At 35.1% G+C, this 18,778-nt stretch overlaps 1 protein-coding gene across 7 annotated transcripts; it reads right to left on the bottom strand.

The window, feature by feature from the left end:
- Positions 1–595: 595 nt before the first annotated feature.
- LOC149933270 (uncharacterized) lies at positions 596–18,734 on the bottom strand. 7 transcript variants are annotated; one of them, XM_090155087.1, is made up of 20 exons: positions 17,811–18,724; positions 9,810–9,905; positions 8,329–8,448; positions 8,167–8,268; positions 7,935–8,099; positions 7,681–7,871; positions 7,552–7,616; positions 6,745–6,872; positions 6,536–6,665; positions 5,291–6,271; positions 4,959–5,074; positions 4,627–4,650; positions 4,456–4,503; positions 4,232–4,325; positions 3,969–4,169; positions 2,316–2,454; positions 2,148–2,255; positions 2,020–2,090; positions 1,868–1,949; positions 596–1,804 (listed from the first exon to the last, which is right to left on the bottom strand). In XM_090155087.1, the coding sequence occupies exons 1-20, from the start codon at positions 18,378–18,380 to the stop codon at positions 1,762–1,764; spliced, it is 3,474 nt and encodes a 1,157-aa protein (XP_090011213.1). In that variant the 5' UTR covers positions 18,381–18,724; the 3' UTR covers positions 596–1,761. The 7 variants fall into 7 exon arrangements, with proteins under 7 accessions (XP_090011213.1, XP_090011210.1, XP_090011209.1 ...); XM_090155084.1 differs by having other exon boundaries at positions 2,316–2,436; positions 7,681–8,099; positions 17,811–18,734; XM_090155083.1 differs by having other exon boundaries at positions 7,681–8,099; positions 17,811–18,728.
- Between the last annotated feature and the right edge of the window lie 44 nt (positions 18,735–18,778).

The raw sequence follows: 18,778 nt of genomic DNA, 5'->3' as shown, positions 1-18,778 counted from the left end.
TTTGGTCTATACTAATAGAGTAGTATCACCTCGTAGCTTTGGCCATGGCCGCCATTTTGGGCGCGTTTTTTTCTCTATAGGAAAAAGCATGGGTGACGTTGCGTGATGTAGCACTGACACTACTCTATTGAATATCAATTAATTATTTGGACCAATGTGAAGAATTGAACATCAATTAACTATTTTATTTTTCCGCGTATTTAGACAATACTTGATGCGTTGAACATCAATTAATTATTTGGGCCAATGTGAAGCATTGAACATCAATTAACTATTTTAGTTTTCCGCGTATTTGGACAAAACTTGATGCGTTATGGCTAGGTACAGATGATTCTCTCTTTTGAAAACCATTGAGCAAAATATTTCATGTTAAAACAATTTTTTTTTAAATTAAAAACCATTCTTCCTGAACAGAACTCAGTTTTATTTCAAAACTGTGCGAGAGGGATGCTCATTTTTAAAAGCAAATTAACAAATATTATCTATTTACATTATTCACATTAAAAATAGGAATTTTACACATTTGTTTCTGAAATATGGCGCATGCTCTTATTAATTTGCTTTGTGGACACCAGCTATTCACTCAGTGTTCAACTAATTTTTAGGTAAAAACTAAGTTTATTGCCATTTTTAAATTGCAAACATACTACAAGTACAAAACGTAGTACAAGTTTTATTTTACAACATTCAATTAAAAGTAAATTCAAACAATTAAGTACGAGGAAACGGAGTAGTAAAAGGCTGTATTACTAAACACTAACCACTTTTTCTGGAAATATTTTACTAAAAATAACTTTAGAATAAAGGAATGGGTTAGGAAAACCAAATCTTTACAGTGACTAGGATATTTAATAGAGCTCGATTGTTTTTCAATATTAGATCAGTGTCAGTTAATATTCGAAACAAAAATTATTTATGTCTTTTAATGATCATTTAAAATGTATTTAAGTAACAAATTATGTATTGCACATCAAAAAACAAACAATAACCAGTTTGTTCTGGTGGAAGAAGTGTTGAAACTGTACATATGTAATTTAAAAATATTACTTTTTTAATAATATTATTAGTATTATTAAGATTATTGATAATCATTAAAAATTATATTTAAGGGAAGACAGTTAAAATTTTCAGCATGAATAAAAACCAAAATAAAAAATATTTTTGTCATTTTACATGAAAAATTATTATACAAGCGTTTTTATCAGCTTTTCAGTAGCTATTAAAAATAGTTATGATAACTAATGCTTCTTTAAAATTTGCAATTTTAATTTCATAAGTTGAAATATAGCGATTAAGTATAAATTATCTCCACGTCAATATTTCAATAATTAAATACCATTTTCAAATAAATTAAAATATATTCTTTTTTAATTTTAATTTGAAATGTTTAAATTTCATTTCTTGAGACAAATACCACTAAAAATTCAAAATTTAAAAAGAGCTCACAAACAAGATCACATTTCTTTCAAAACATAAATTCAAAATAAACCAACATCTAAAACCATTTTAGAGAATAACGTTTTCTTCTGTCAAATTCTTAATTTGGGCACATTACATAGTTAATAAATTTATATCATTATAATAAGGCAGCGCAGTTGGCAGTTAAGCGATATAATATACCATTTCTCTTTTAATAATCTATTTGTTTTAGGCCTTAATTTTTATTATTTTTATCTCATATATTTTTAAATCTGGAATTTCCTATTCTACAATTTAAGTTCAATTAAAAAAAAACACCTCTGTAACAGACAATTAGAATGATCAACTAGTTGTTGACTTAATTCTTGGATCTTGAACATATTCCCTTTCAAATATTAATGAAAAATTAAAAGTAATTGTAGAAATTTAAAAGTAAAAACAAACTCACATTTCCAATGAATGAATCGTTGAATTTGGACACCGTGACTCCACTTTCACATGACAGGTTTTGTGGCACTGAAGATCACAGTCTAAAAATGGCACAAAATAAAACAATTTCTAGGTCCAAAAACGGTTTTTCAAAATGACAACAGATAATACCTCGGCAGGTGTAAGCTTGTTTACCAGGCCTCCTAGGAAAATGCCTGGTGCAAACTTGGCAAATAACGGAACTTAATAAAGAAAACTGTGATTATCTGTTCAAAGTGTCTATAACAAATAAAACTAACCCAGAGATGTGCTTGGCTACAAAAGTATGATCATTATATATATGTAATTTTACGCCTCTCTTTCTCCACTTACTCCTGGATGCTAATGAGAATGGTATCAGGTAGTGTCTATAAATAAAAAAAATATTATTGGTCCCAAATGAAAGTTTAAGAATTGTAAGAAAGTACTTTGTAATTCCATTTTCATTGATTTCAATAACCAATGTAGAATTTTCGTTAATGTACGTCCGACTTGAAGCCCCGCTGAAGCCTGATCCTTCACTAATGCTACTTCTGGTACTGCCTCCACCTGGAACAGCCAGATTACCTGAGTAAAAATCATTAATTCAATTAAAAGTGACCTAATCTACAAAAAGTGATATAAATAAATTATACATTATTGAAATAAAATACCAACATTTAAATAGCACCCTTACCTTTTATTTTATCACACACACTCGAACAGAGGCCAAATAAAACCACATAGTACAAACATTAATAAAACATACTCATGCTACTATAGTTCTCATAAATCATGTAACAACTTTTTCCGTAGGCCTACTAGCTGCCCTCGGTGGCCCTACTATGCCAAGCGTTAACATGAAACTATTACTACAAAAGGCCTAAAACTAGGGATAGGGTTTAGAGCGAAAGAATATTGTCATATCTACAGTTACTTTAATTAAAATGGATTTATTATTATTTATCAATCATTACTAAGAATTTTAAATTTGGTTGTACAATAATTTTACTAATGTTAATTTTTACGCGTACATTTCCCCAAAATGAAACATGTAGCATACACAACTACTAATTAATTAAATCCTACAAAACTACTACTAAACATTGGATGGATGCCAGGGATTTTAATACGATTGGGGTCAGTGGCGAACCATTGTTCTACTAGAGTTATATCGATCTTGGTTTCATACTCAACTATACTTTGACTTGTTTGCTGTCGGTGAGCAAATCCAAGGCACAATATACAGATTAACGGCTGGCGGAAACAAAAGTAAATATTGAGATCTCAATATTTACTTTTGGCGGAACTCACTAAGACCGAGAGTGGAGACTATGTCTCTCTTTTTATATTAGGGTACCATCGACTGGGTGGAGAAGTTGTGCCCGTCTTTATTGGAGAACAGTTCTCTCTTTTTTTCTTGCTTTAATTTTCAAGTCCTCGGTATATATACCGGACACGTTGGAGGGCGGTTTCCAACGAAGGAACTACATCCTGGGTCTAAATTACCCTTCCTTGGTGATATGTCAAAGTTCAGAATGATAAATATTTTTAAAAAAGTTCATGGGTTTTCACTGACCCTCAAAAATTAAGATTAATTGGAAAGTTCGAAACATTTGGTTTCCCACAAACTTCTAAAGAGTTCGTTTTTATTGCCCTGGCATCGGGTATGATAAATTTATAATTAATATGTCGTCCCTGGCATTCCAAAACTATGATAAAAGCGGCGCGGCAAAAATAAAGCATGCACAATTCCCCAAAAATAAAGTAAAAATAAACTAAGCCGCGCCATCAAAGGTGACAGGATAATTGGGCGGGAGGTCTAAAAGCTCCCGACCCCAACTATGGGTATGACCATTGTCCGAGATAAAATATTCTGGAAAAAATATTGGGCGCTTGATACCAACAGGCGACCAAGAGGCAGCTACTATTCCCTGAAGCCCCAGAGTGGTTTCTTAGAATTCAAACAGAAATATATATCTAATTTTGGCCTATTTTGGTGGGAACTTCAATATTCAAATATATTCTACTATTCTACTAAAATAATCGTTATAATCACAATATCGTGTTAAGTAGTGCAATAAAGAAAAAAATTAGCTTACTCGGTTGCCTTCCTGCTGATTGCTCTCGAGATCCAGGAACCGATTTAGAACGATCAGCAGAGGCACTTCTGCTGTTCGAACTTTGTTGACCATCAGCTGCATTGGGATCGACAGACTTAGATCGATTCTTTTTAAAGCTCAACCTTTTTCTCAGTGTTCCCATAAATGACTTTCTTTCCTTAGTGCGGCCTGACCTGTCATCTGTATGTAAATAAATGTAAGGCTGAAGGCTTGTGAGTTTAGAATTATTCAATAACAACAACCTTTATCACTGGACGATGCACTTTCAGCTGGTGAAGGAACATTTTTCGCTGTAGGACTGGAAGGACTACCAGAGCCACTATGATCACCATTAGTCTTTGAAAATTGAAAGAAAAGTGTGAAATAAGGTTTTAACAAAATAACTCAACCCATCACATTCACTCATGACTAGTAAAAAGCATGCAAACCATAGGGTAATTAAAGCAAAAAGGTGCAATTTATATACCTGTGGTGCAGGCACTTCATGCCACCTGCCATCTTTATCCAATTTCACCTGTTACAAGTTTGTATCAAATGTTATTTGTAAAAAATTGCAATAGACAAAAAATGGTGAGGACAATAGCTTAAAAAGCAAGCTGTAATTTACTAAATACTTGATGGAACAATTTAAACCTACCTTGAGAGTGGGACGAACTACTTCCTATTTTGAGCAGCAAAAAAAATATGGAATTGAGATGGGAGGATATTGTTAGAAAAAGGGCAATCAAGAAATGAAATGTTAATTAAAATAAATACATAAATGAAAAAAGGCACAATTACAATACGAAATTATAGTGCAAGGTCATGCAATACATTAAAAAATACTAGGCTCTCTGAAAAACTAAGCATACTGAGCAAACATAACTTGAATACTTTTCAGGGTACAAATGAGGAAATATAAATTTTCATATCATAAAAAAGTATTATAACATGGATTAGTTTTTAAAGTTACAAGTACATATAATTTACCCTTTGCACACTGTGTATGATCAGAGTGCTTTTGTTAGTGGACATTCCCGTTTTTCCCATTTGTTCTATTTCCTTCAGAGCAGTATCCGTGAGAGGGACACTGTCATCAACAGCATCTAAAAAACAAAGACAACCATCTTCTTTGAAAATTACGCTTTAATGTATAGAATATTCAATTACAAAGCATTGAAAAGTGAAAGCAAAGAGAGGAAATTTAAGCAAACTAAAACCCAAAGTCGCCATAACCCGAATTTAGCCATCTCTATTTAAAATTGCATTGTCTTTATTAGAAAATGGCTTTTTTGCTTCTTTTTTTAAGGTGAGCTTCTTACCCTTCCCATCTTTTTTCTTCTTTGATTTAAATTTAGACATAAGCCATTTCCTCCCTTTCAATTTCTTGTCGTTAGGTTTTAGGTCATTTGGAACCAAGTCAAGAGAGTCAACTGAGTCAGGCAAAATAGAGGTGTCGTTTAGGCTATCGTTGGGAGTGGCTGGGGTAACTCGAAGAACTGGTCCTTTGGTTAATATGTTGGCTAGGGGAAAAGGTGATTTGGTCGTAGCGGGTTGTTCAGGGGCGGGAGAAGGTGTATTTGGCAAGTCTAAAGGGGGCAAATCCAACTCATTGTAAATATGAGTTGGTTCCACGGGATCCACAACCACATTAACTGAGCTGCTCTTCCATTCGGTATTTGGCAATATAACACTGTTTATATCAACTAAGAAATTGTTTATTGGTTCCAAACTGATATTACTGATTGAGCTAGGTTTAGAATTAGCTTCATCATTAGCTCTGTTCTTTTCACTAATTAAGTTATTATTAGTTTCAACAAATGGAATCGAAATAAAATTCGCCCATGACCTATATTTTTCAGAGCGAGGATCACTTTCATCTTTGAAATATATGTCCTGAGATGAGGCTTTTTTCAAAGGAGATCCAAATGATGACATTTTTTTCAGCAAAGTAATGCGTTCATAGTTTGGTTTTATGACTGGTACTTCAAAATTTGGCTTTTCGAATAACTTGGGATGAAACCCATGTTCAGACAATGGCTTTAACAGTCTTAGGGACCCCAATTTATTTGTTGTAGAACCAACTTTTGGCTTGTCATAAAAAGGAACTGAAGTTTTAGGTAAAGTTGAATATTTAACATTGATATTGTTGTTGTTATTATTATTATTATTATTATTAGAAAAAGATGATGGAGTAAGCGAAGGTGGAGGGGAGTGATATGTATTGGGAGAGGAAGAAGGATCTTTATCCAAAGAGTTGGTGGAACATGTAGATTCACTCAATGGATCCGTGCATGCAAGTTCTGAGGAAGGCAATCCAGTGGGAACAGCCAAAATAAAACAGAATTGACCAAAAATAGAAAAGAAACAAAAAGAAATGCAAAGCAAAATTCGTAAATTAGTTAAGTAAAAATTTTAGTATTTTGGAAGAAAGATAAGTTTAAAACAATAATTAAAAATCAGTAAATAGTTGGTTTTTATCAGATATGATAAAAATAACCTACTTACGATAATTTATCTAGAAGTCCCTGTATCACAAACTAACTAACAGGACTAAAATATATTACCTTCTTCCCCAGACTTTTTGATAGTCGTAGTTGTGATTATTTTTCCTCCTAAAGTCACTCTACTGTTTGTTTCAACTGTTCTCCCAGCTTGTTGACGAACTGGTATTTCAGATCCTTCCATAAATAGAAACTACAAAATATTGTCATTGTGTGATCATTGATATGATTAATGAAAAACGACCCAAGGACAAAATAATAATTAATCTTACTTCAGCTGTTAAAGAGCCAGTCACTTTGTCATTTTCCAATGGCCTGGATTGTAAAGTGATGATTTGGCGTTGACTGGGATTCTTAAGAAGCTCTTCTACGCTTACAATACCAAGACCCAAAAATTTTTCTATTAAAAAGAAATATAGTTTAGTATTATGCCCATCAAAATTTACCTATAGTATTTCTGGCTTTAGATTAAATTCCAATGAAGGGACTTACCTGTTTACTAAAGAAAAGTTACCTGGGATTAAACCTTTGCCTAAACACAGTGGCGGAGGTACATTGTACCTTCCTAGATTTCAGGTGGCAGTACAATCAATTTGTACCCCCCAAATTGCCCATTTAAAAATTTTATAAATCACATTTTGGTCTATAATTTTCCAAAATTATATTATACACATATAGTTACATAAATTAAGTAATTTAATTTTATACGGAATTAGACTTGCTATTGGCTAAATACTGAAAATCACTAGCAAATATGCCATACAAATATATAAATATCTCTGAGCTCTTTGGGCTACTCCGGATTTTTACTTTTGTACCTCACCAAATATTTTCCTTCCACCGCCACTGACTAAACAATTAGCATGAGTCTTTAAAATTTTCTATTTGTATGACTTTTTGGGAAATATTTTACTGAGAGCTATATGTAACACCACCACAAGAAAATCACCCTCGAGAAACTCTTTAAAAACTTTGCATTAACAAAAGATGAAATATTTTGTAACAATATTATAGACTTATGCAACCCCAACACTAATTTTTCATTAAAAATATTTTAATTTCTATAAATTTAAAATTACCTCCAGATGATTTTCCTTTATCAAAAATTTCAAACAAAACTTCAGCTGAAGAATTCTTTACATTACTAAATAAAAGAGAAAGAAAATTATTGAATAAGTAAAGGTTTAAGTCAAATAATCCAAACATACAATAAGAAATGCTCATCCCAAAAAGGACTATTAGTGGCTTTAATAGTGGAAGTCTGAAATTTTTGAGGTGGGTCATCCATTTCTACAATGCAGTATGCTTCTTGACAACCTTTATCTCCGCCTAAATTACTGGCTTTAATCACTTTAACAAACAGCCTTTGTTCGTGCCTGACTATAGCTGGCTCTGTGGTCTGTGAATGAAAAAAAAATTGTTCATATTTAACAATTTTACTGCTTAATTTTAATATATTTACCACACTGCCAAAGCTGGAAGGACTTATAGATCCTTTATCTTTCACGTAATTCGGAAAATCTGGATCTTGAGATAAATGTAAATCTACTACAGCGGTTGCCAAAGATTGAATAGCAATGTCAGTAATAACATCTTCAAAGGCACGTTGATCTAATGTGGATTCCTTCTACAAATATAAAAAAGTCTCTTAAAATGCTTAAAATTAGTACATTAAAATGTAAGATATATCATACCAAAGCACCACTTTTAAGTAACTTGAGATTTAAATTTACATCAGGTTTATCCACAAACTTAACAACTAAAAGCTTATCTTCCGTATTACATGTTACTTTCAGCTAAAAAACAAACAAATATTAAGTAGATATAAAAGATGGTTAATTAAACTTTGGTTTTACCTTTCCATCTAAATGGTCTAAAATCAACTGATATTCCGAAGCAGTTTTCTCTTTACCACTCTTTCTGGATGCCAGTAAAATAAAAGCTAATTGTTTGGCTATTACCCTGCAATTTACTGTCTAAAAATATTGAGAAAAAAATTGAATATATAATTATTACCTTTAAGCTAAATTCAAGGAAAGTTATTAAAAATGTGTTGCGACTCTATCTAATAAACAAAATTTTATTTATAGGATTAAGTGAATGTATTTAACTTGTGGTTCCCACCAAAATCTAGCGAATAGGTAGGGGGAAAAGAGCTTTCCATAATTAAAATAGGTAAATATGAATAAAATTTTTGTAAAACAAAAATATCTTAATTTGAACTAAATTATACAAAAAGGTGCCAGTTTTTAATTACCTCAAAATCTAACATGCGTAATAAATTGTAATTATTTTGAATCAATACACCTCAACATTAAGCTTTTTTATTAAATGACTGTTAAACATAGTATTAAAATATTTAAATTTAATAGCGCTTTCCCCAAATGTATTGAAAATAGGGTAATTTAGCGACTAAATTTCGATTTTAGAGTAGTTTAAGGGCCTTAATAAAAAATAGGAACTTGGTTAATTTGATAATTGTTAAGTAATTTTAAAGGTGATAAAATCATCCTTCTCACAGTCCATAGGTGGTCTCTTCTAACTTAACTTATCGTAAGTAATTTTAAATTATAGTTAAATTTTATTTTGAGAAAAATGTGAGAAATTAAATAATAGCATAAAAAGTAAAATCTTGAAATGAAGAAATTAATATAGCTTTGGGCAAATTTTATTTCACCAAGAAAAACACTTTCTCTAAATTTTTATAGTACCGGTACATTATATATAGGTTATATTTCTCACCACAACAACATCAATCTGCGAAGAGGGAAGTAAATTTAAAATACGAGTCTGCTAAAACCAGTTTCAAATTTGATTCACGTTTAAGTTTAAAGATAAGAATATTCTGGTTAAGCGAGTATATAAAATTATGGCCTACAGGGCAAAGCCCCCCCCTTAAAAGAAAAGTCTTCGCGATACCAAAGAGGAAAAACCAATATTCCGTGCCACAGAAGTTGGCAAGCTGCAGGTGCCATAGTAAACCAAAAAATTTAAAATCTGGCAGAGATCACGACACATATTTTAGACAATTGTAAAGCGGCTAATTAAAAGTAAAAACACGCTGGTAGAGGTACAGTCAAAGTATACAATAAATTTTCAGTTAAGGGTCACTGAATGCTTTTACGGTATTGCGTGTTTCCGTAGCGGTAAAACGCCCGCATGGGTTTTCATTTAAGAAATTTGTGTCATGATCACTACGAAAAATTTCAACTGTTTGATAAACGCAAAAGCGCTTTGTTGCGTTGGATTTGATACTACTACGAAACGTTTAACCCCGGGCCTTTTTCCAAACGTTAAAAAAGTACAGTACAGGCAAACAATAAAAAAAAATAGTTACCACATTATTACTAGTTTCGGCGCTAACTTGTACATCTCGGATTTCAGGTTGAGGACAACCTTCGGAAAGTTTTTCGAATTCAACCAATACTCCATTCTAATAAGAAAAGATAAAACAGGTTGACGATTAAATTTAAAATTTGGAAGGGCACTCATTTTAATTATAGATTTAGACTTTTTAATTCGGTTAACGCTAATTTTGTCAGCCCCCCCCCCCATAAAAGCTCTTCCGTAGAGACCGACTTGGAGGTTACATTCCCTTTAAGATAAAATGTTGTCTGCTTTTTCTTTGAACTCGCCGTAATTCGGTCAATATTCGGCCTTAATATACTAAATAGAACTAATGACATATACTTAATATTTTTATACTGCTGATCACTCTGTTACCAAGTAGTCTTAATATCCCAGACTAAGTTTAATAATGATTTAATACTGTCAGTGCCGTCTTTCCCATTGGGCAAAAAGGGCACTGACCTAGGGCCCCAAGATTCTGGAGGGCCCCATTTTTCAATTTTTGAAATGCAAAAGAAATTTTAATCACAAAAAATGTTTTTAACATTGCTCGAAAGTCATAAACTTCGTATTTAGTCGCGTCTATAACCAGGGTAAATCTAAAACGAATAAAGACTTTTGGCTGTCAGTATTTTTTAAATTTAGAATAAGCTTCTTCTTTAATAACCTTTTGTAGGACAAGTGAAACTATTTGAACCGATAGTTGTAGATAACAGCGACGATGTACTTCGCGCTGGAGGTTAGAAACTTGGGTGGGGTTATTAGTAGTCTCGCCCTAGCTTTGTCCAGGGGCCTATAAATATGTAAAGACGGCCCTGACTACTGTTTCATATCTTCATACAGGAAAAGCTACTGATTATATTTTAGTCATGATTTAATCATACGAGGATGTCGTATTATTCAAGGGACTGATCTAAAACAATACCACTATACTTAATTTTGAATGTAATTTAATAATTTTAGGGTTTATGGTGGCATTTAAGTCAATTTTGGAGTTAGGTAATTTGTGAACGACCCCAAATATACGAGTATATCATACTGTACGCTACGAACGTTTCTTACTTTCTTTCAAGTTACGCGTAATAATTTATACAACGGACTAGATATTACAAAAATGTTTTATTTCGACTATTCAATAATTTTCAATATCTATATTTCGACTATTCAATAATTTTCAATATCTATATTTCGACTATTCAATAATTTTCAATATCTATATTTCGACTATTCAATAATTTTCAATATCTATAGCAAAATGACCCGAATGTTTTAAAGAAATAATATATTATTCTAAAGAATTTTTATAGGTAATTTGTATAAGAAAATATTAACAAACAAGAACCCATGACCTAAACTATTTGTTTATTTATTTTGCTTTCATTGGAAATATCCGCATAAATTATGTTATACGGAAAATATACAACTGTCAGTATGAAGGCGTGTTATATTAAGCGTTTGAGATACGCAAAAACTATAAAAAGAAAGCAAATTTAGGAGTCTAAATATGGAACAGAGCTAGCCGTTTATGAGCAATTTTACCAAAAGACGACGTCAAAGTTCATACACTTTACGGGTGAATAGCCCAAATGTCAAAAGAGAAATAAAGGTTTTCGAGTGAGCTCGGGCGATCCCAAAATAGCAACGAAACCACCAACTTTTGTAAGTTACAGGCACGTTTTCCAAAAAGCGGAATAGAGTAGGGGGGGGGGGGGATTTGTAATTAATGGTATTAGAGAGACTAGGCCACAATACCGAATAAAACTTTTGTACGTGATACAAAATTTATAGGAAAATCGTTCAACGGCCTAGATTCGATTTAATGGCGATAGCATAGGCGAAATCGAAAGGAGGCTGACTGGGGACTAGAAGTAATTGAAAAGCTCAATTCCCAGCCTAGGGCAGAGAGCCCCAAGAACGTAAATGCGTCCTTTGAAAATATAAAAGGCGCAGTGGGTGGTTTCAGAACCATATGTTATCGTGATGGGCATTTCTATTTAAGAGCCTCTCAGCTCATGCATTGCTCGCTAGCTTGATAACCATTCGCAGTAGCGCTCTCTCTTTTCGCACTTCCTTTGGGACGGGAAATCGGAGTATTTCTCTTTTTGAACCTCATTTGAAGGGAAATCAGCCCTCTCCTAATTACGTGCTTATTTGAGAGAGGGAATCGGCGTATTTCTCTTTTGAAGCTCATTCGAGCGGGGAAATCAGCGCATTTCTCTTTTTGAAGCTCATTCGAGCGGGGAAATCAGCGCATTTCTCTTTTTGAAGCTCATTCGAGCGGGGAAATCAGCGCATTTCTCTTTTTGAAGCTCATTCGAGCGGGGAAATCAGCGCATTTCTCTTTTTGAAGCTCATTCGAGCGGGGAAATCAGCGCATTTCTCTTTATGAAGCTCATTCGAGCGGGGAAATCAGCGCATTTCTCTTTTTGAAGCTCATTCGAGCGGGGAAATTAGCGCATTTCTCTTTTTGAAGCTCATTCGAGCGGGGAAATTAGCGCATTTCTCTTTTTGAAGCTCATTCGAGCGGGGAAATCAGCGCATTTCTCTTTTTGAAGCTCATTCGAGCGGGGAAATTAGCGCATTTCTCTTTTTGAAGCTCATTCGAGCGGGGAAATCAGCGCATTTCTCTTTTTGAAGCTCATTCGAGCGGGGAAATTAGCGCATTTCTCTTTTTGAAGCTCATTCGAGCGGGGAAATCAGCGCATTTCTCTTTTAGAAACTCATTAATTTGAGCGGGGAAATCGGCGCTCCTCTCTACTAGCGTTAAATTGAGAAACGGAATCTGTGCTCTACTTATTTCTGTTTAGCTTTTTTCCGAGAACGATCGTTCACCGCTCAAAATGACAACATTATCTTAAATGAGGTGAGCGATGCCCACCACTGCCCTGTTCTGTAACATTCCATTATAAAGTACATAGAAAACAGGTTAGAGAAAAGGGTGTCCTGCACGCACATCTAAAACAATGACAGACCAGCCGCCTTTCACTAATGGCACATTCATGACTTTTCCGGGCCCACCTCTCATCGTGATACACTCCAATTTGCTCAGTTACGCAATAATTACACAAGTGGCTTCCCCATTTGGCCCTTTGCTAGTGTTAAAGGCTTAGGATTAAAAACAAGAACTAGAAGCGACCATAAGTAAATAATTATCTTTCACGAGGGAAGGATCCATCCAAGGTATTTTTAAGGGAGGATATTTCCCGCCAAACCGCGGCACGCCTCAAAATTTAAAGAAATATCACTCCGCCTAATTTACCCCATGCAATAGGTTAAAAAAATCATAATAATCTTTCTTCGGAAACCTCTTTTGTAAAATCAGTGGGAGCCTGCGAAGATACATGTTTTAAGCGAATAACATTAACAGGATAGGAATACTTATGTATAAGATATATATTATATACTTCTGGAAATACTAATAGTTATTTAATTGCTAGCACAAAGAGGTTATTGGAAAATGAATTTGTCCAATAAATTCTGGTTTAAAAAATATTTTTTTTTATATCAATAAAACAATTTACACGCCTTCAATTTTTGTAAAAAACTCGAAAATAACCGAGAAATTTGCGGCGGTAGAGCGCTTAGCGAGAGACACGGGACGGGATAGGAGTCTCATGATGACGTCACAAACGCGGACGACGAGAAAGTGAAAATTTCCTGAGATTTTAGAACCGCGAACTGGCCCCCCTTGACATTAGTCCTTTTTTTTATGTTGCTGCTGCGTCACGGGTGACCATTCGATGAAGTTTTACTACGAAAGCCCGGGACATAAGAGTAAATTCGGTGAGGGAGCCGGTTTTTAACATTAACTGAACTGAACTTCTACGTGTTTCGTGACGAATGAGGCTATGAGCTACACAAAAAAAAGTTCAGCAAGCGTAGTTTATTTTATAGAAAGGCCCAGTTTTGCAGAACATTTTGAAAAAGGTAAACAGAGTAGATAAACGATAGACAGGTTAAGATAACCATATAAAATGCGTACGACGAACGTTAAGGAGTGTATACGTAGCCTATTTTTTGCAGACACTCTAGCGTATAAAGAGAAGAAACACCAGAAACAATCGTAACTTTCCTTAGGTACAAGCCGCAGGTTATAAACGTTAAAGTAATTTCCGCTTGACGAACTTTGAACTCTTCCGATAAAGTGAACGATAGCGTGTTCTTTATCTTAACATAAAACCTGTAAACGACAGAAAACATTTAAGGCCTAGGACGGTTTGGTAAAAAGTATCACGAAAAACCGTGGAAAAAGTGTATATATATAAAAAAGCGTGTTGATTAAATTTTCCGCTTAGACGAGCGAAGCAACTAAAAAGGATTGCTCTAACGAATGGGCGAAAGCGTGGTTGTTAAGTCGCGCCAATTAGACGGCGAAATTAGAAATCTTACCCTGCTGTTAAATATATTCATGATATCACGTCTGGTAGTTATCTTATTGACTTATTCGCGCCTTTCCATCTCATCATTATCATAATTGACTTAAACAGACGACGCTAATTAAAGCGACGAGGAGGGGGTCTCTCAAAGGTCAATAACGACTTTGAACCCGAAGGGGTCACTCCAATCGATTAAAGCGGCTCCGTCTGCTCGTAATCAAGGACACAAAATAATTTGAATTTTTATTTCCCCAAGCGCCCGATAGATGGCCTTAATGTTTGCCACTACGGACGACTACGGTTGTACTCTAATAATAACTTTTATCGGTATTTTTTATTTATCTTCATCGTAACTGAAACGAACTGGTTCCAGTATACAGTACTCAGAATGTTTATCGACAATCCACCTACACGCTATGAATAAAAAGTGAATAACCAACCGAGCTAACAAATCCGATTATTAGCTATTACTTCCTCGCTGCGACGAGGCTTAACACTGGATTGAGAAAACTAAACCCCCTTGTTGGTCCGACAACACTGCCTTCGACGGAGATAAGGATTTTACCGTCTGGTATCACTGGAATCTCCACAAGCCTACTACAAGCTATCACCAAGAAGGCATTCATTTATACCATAAGTGTATAATATTCTTACATAAGTGTGACACTTCCTATACTTCACATGCAAAAGTTTTACTGAGAGCTATTCTCAAAACCGACTTCGCCGTCGTTTAGCATCCGCTTACTAACGCGTCACGCTAGACGCCCACTGGGCACTGGCTCTCCGTTTCGAAGCAAAGGCTTGTGAAAGGTATGACGGAGACGTTACGAAGAGCAGTGAGCGCCTGGCTTTACACGTATACCCTTTGACAGCGCATCACTAGGGGGATATTTTCTTGTTGCGAAGAAGTCACTCGATTACTAGCTCTCAGTAAAATATTCCCCAAAATGACAGACTTATGGAACAATATCGTTCACTTATACTTATAGAGGGTAGCAATGTTAATAGAATCGTGGGATTCGGGAATGATGATAAAATATTCCGCCAGCACGAGTCGAGGAAGGAACAACCTCACCGTCGCGTCGTTTGCTTCAATCGCGTCGGAAACTTCAGTTTTAGGGAACCAATGGGATTTGATTTTTCTGGGAGGAAGGAGCTTATTCTTTGAGCATGAGGAGGGATTAGCAACAAAACTATAAATCGTATCAATATATTCATTCTCCCCAAGTAGGAATAAATATATTCTTGCCATAGTCTATCCGCGATGAGAAACGAAAAGTTTGAAAGAAACTAGAGCTGTTTCGATAGTTCATCGGCAAAGGTTTTTCTTCGGCTTTTATTCATTTATTGAAAGCGGAACTAGTGTTTTTGTGTCGCAATGAACCTTCACATTCCGCAAAGGTTATTAGATGCTATGAAGGCTCATTAGTTTTATACTGGCATTTTCCCCGGGTACAGTCGGGTGGACCGCGTATTATAAGTAGCCAGAACAGTCTTGCTCGTACATTTCTGCCCGCTCGAGTGGAACCCGAATTTTCTGACTTTCGTGACTCCACCAGCGGGTAAAGAAACAATAAAGGATATATTTTTTAAAGAAAATAGGTTGAAGAAGAAAGCTGGAGAGGAAGGAAAACCCCAATGGTTGTCCGCCCACGACTGAAATCCGCCGGTTGAAGGATATGCCGACTAAAATGAGGCATGACTATTTTTAATTTTGACGCTCACGGATTCTGAAGATCGTTAAATTTGCTTTTATACCACTTGTTATACGCATTCAAAACCGACACAACTATCAAATTTATTATTTTGGCCCATTTTATAATTAGATATTTCTTTTATTGAATCATATTAAATAAATCGTAAAATAGCTTTAATGCTTCAATGACCTTTATAGTTGGTCTCCCAACAAAGTTGTGCTTTTATTTCAGTTTGATTTTTTTTTGTAAATTTTTATAAATATAGATATAATTAATTTACGTGCAGCGGTAATTAACCTAAATTTAAAAAGGGTTACTTGTAATTTAGTTTGCCATAGAATTGCTATAGAATCTACTTTTGTGTATTTTCATACATACATTTAAATAAATTATTTTTTAAAAATCTTAAAATCACGATTTAAATTGGCACTTTAAATCAATAAGAAAATTAACATTTAATTATAAATTAATCTTAATTAAAACTAGTTGCACTTGTAATTTGGCTTACTATGAATTGACATTGTTACATGATCTACTTTATTTGGCATTTTCAAAATACATGAAAAGGTCATTAAATAAATGATTTTTAAAACCAATTAAACCACGATTTTTTTAAATGTACATTTAAATATACATTTTTCTTAATTAAAATTAGTTACTACTTGTAATTTAGCTTGCTCCTAGTTGGCATTGCCACAAGATTTAAGTTAATTAAAAATATATTAAATCACGTTTTAAATATTCACTTTAAAACAATTTAAAAAATAATTTGATTGTAATATTAAATAACGATTTAATAACGCTGCAAATATTAAATAAGTTGCAAGATCCAATAAAAAAAGAGGCCATTACTTTTATTTGTTTTGACTGCGAAAATGTATCCCCATTTTGGCATCCCATATCACTAGAAGCGTTATAAACAACATAGCTGTTTTTAACGACGAGTTCAATCATCGACGAACGGTATAAGCGGTGTAAATTGACCTATTATCTATAACCGGAGACTCTTTGCTCGAACATAAGACGTGGTCTTGTTTAATCAACTCCGCGAGACTGACGCGATAGACGTGAAATATGATATTGGCTGAGGCTTTGATCTTCTCTCGCCAATTTATTTTTATTAGTTCGGGAAGCCATAAAGATTGCTAGCGCCCGGAAGTCGGATTCTATTCTAAATGCTCTTTGGAAGAACTTTTCGTACGACTTAAAGCGGGATAGCTCTTAGAATTCCAAAATTTACGGCATAAGAGGGCCAATCCCAGTTTTAAGGCGAAACCTTGAGCGAAATGTTCAAAAACTAAAAATTACCGAAAACCGTTTTCTAACGCCGAGCGTGTAATTCCCGAGGATGTAAAAATAGCAAAAAAAAATAAAAAACCCTACTCATTTACATATTTTTCCAACTGAAAGTTCTTCGTGGTATTTTTTTTGCGCGGGGAGTTATCAAAAAAAGTGGGTAGTTTCGAATAATGCCAGAGTTCATAAGAAGATATTAGAGCAAAAGTGCTTATTTCGCGGAAAGCGGGTGAATTTTTGCGCCTTCCAGCAGTGAAAACCAAAATAAAATCTGTCGAGGGAAAATATTAAAACCACGCCGTCGGTAAACTCCTTTGAAGTGGGAGGAATGGGAGAAATATTTGTAGAAACGGCGGTCGGGGCCTTGCGTACACAAACCTTTCTAATAATACGGACACGGCTAGACCCGGGGGAAATTCAAAAGAGCCTGAATAAACAAACGCGGCAGCTAGTTATATTGAATAGGAGTATAGGACCAGGAGAAAAGAGGCCCGAAAGGATTCCTACATAAATAGGGCTATTACGGCGCGTAAATATTCATTAAATAGGCCTACCTGGAGCGTCGTAGACTAAATAAAACTATATAATTTGTATTTGAGGATGCTAAAATGATCGATTTACCTCCGGTGAAATTTTGGTGGTCCGTTCGTTGATCGCGTGAATCCAGCAATCTGTTAAAAGCGAATGTTTCGAAGTGCTGTGGAACCATATCAAAATTGAGTTTATCCATCGGACTGAGCCCGCATCCGACCCGACGGCTACTGGTACTTTCTCCAAGGCCCCAGTTCTAGGCGCTCCTTGCAAATCCGCCACCGAGTACGTGACGATCGCTTCCTCGCTGACGGGGCTTCCCGTGGCGGATGATCGGGCCGAACCAGCCGCGCCCGTCGACTTTTGTTTAACATGTTTACCGTCGGCATTGTTTACCTCGCTGGATTTTGACAGTTCTTCGCTTTTCGATTGTTCATCTTCCGCGGTTTCGATCACTCTATCACCATGTATACTAGCGATAAACGAACCTAAAAGGTACACTAGAACCCCGAGCAAAATCCAACCCACGAAGAGCATATTAACTACGTCTAAAGTCTCTCTGGTTTCGGAAACGTAAAAAAAGCCTAAAATAGAATCCGCCATATTAGTCACCGTTTCATTTAAACGATATAAAATTAGCTTCAAAGTAAGGTCTGCCATCTTATTGGTGGATCCGGGGATTCAGGAGGGTTCCGAAGATGCTGCGGGTGCCAAATTGGCATTAAAACTCGGGAGCTGTACTCCTACGATACCGCATACCGGAGAAGAGCGGAGTACGAAGAGATCCCGGTGGAGAAACGCGGCGTGTACGGCGTCGATATATATGCGTACTTGTAGCCAGCAAAGACGCGAGTGGGAAGAGGGGGGTGCTCTGGCAGCTCTGCTCTGGCCTCTCAATGAAAATCCCGCGAATGAGTGCCTGGACATGACCACTGCTTTCCGTAAAAAGAAAAAAAAAACGCGGAAACTACTCGAGTTACGCTTATATATTCTTAATTTCACGATATTTATGTCGTGTATTTTTTCAGTAATGATATTTGCTTATGCCTATAATACCC

This window comes from Leiobunum rupestre, chromosome 8 (genome assembly GCF_980474605.1).
Source record: "Leiobunum rupestre chromosome 8, qqLeiRupe1.1.hap1, whole genome shotgun sequence".
Taxonomy (NCBI): domain Eukaryota; kingdom Metazoa; phylum Arthropoda; class Arachnida; order Opiliones; family Sclerosomatidae; genus Leiobunum; species Leiobunum rupestre.
Note: the sequence above shows the minus strand (reverse complement) of the source record. Positions and strands in the feature narration are given on the sequence as shown.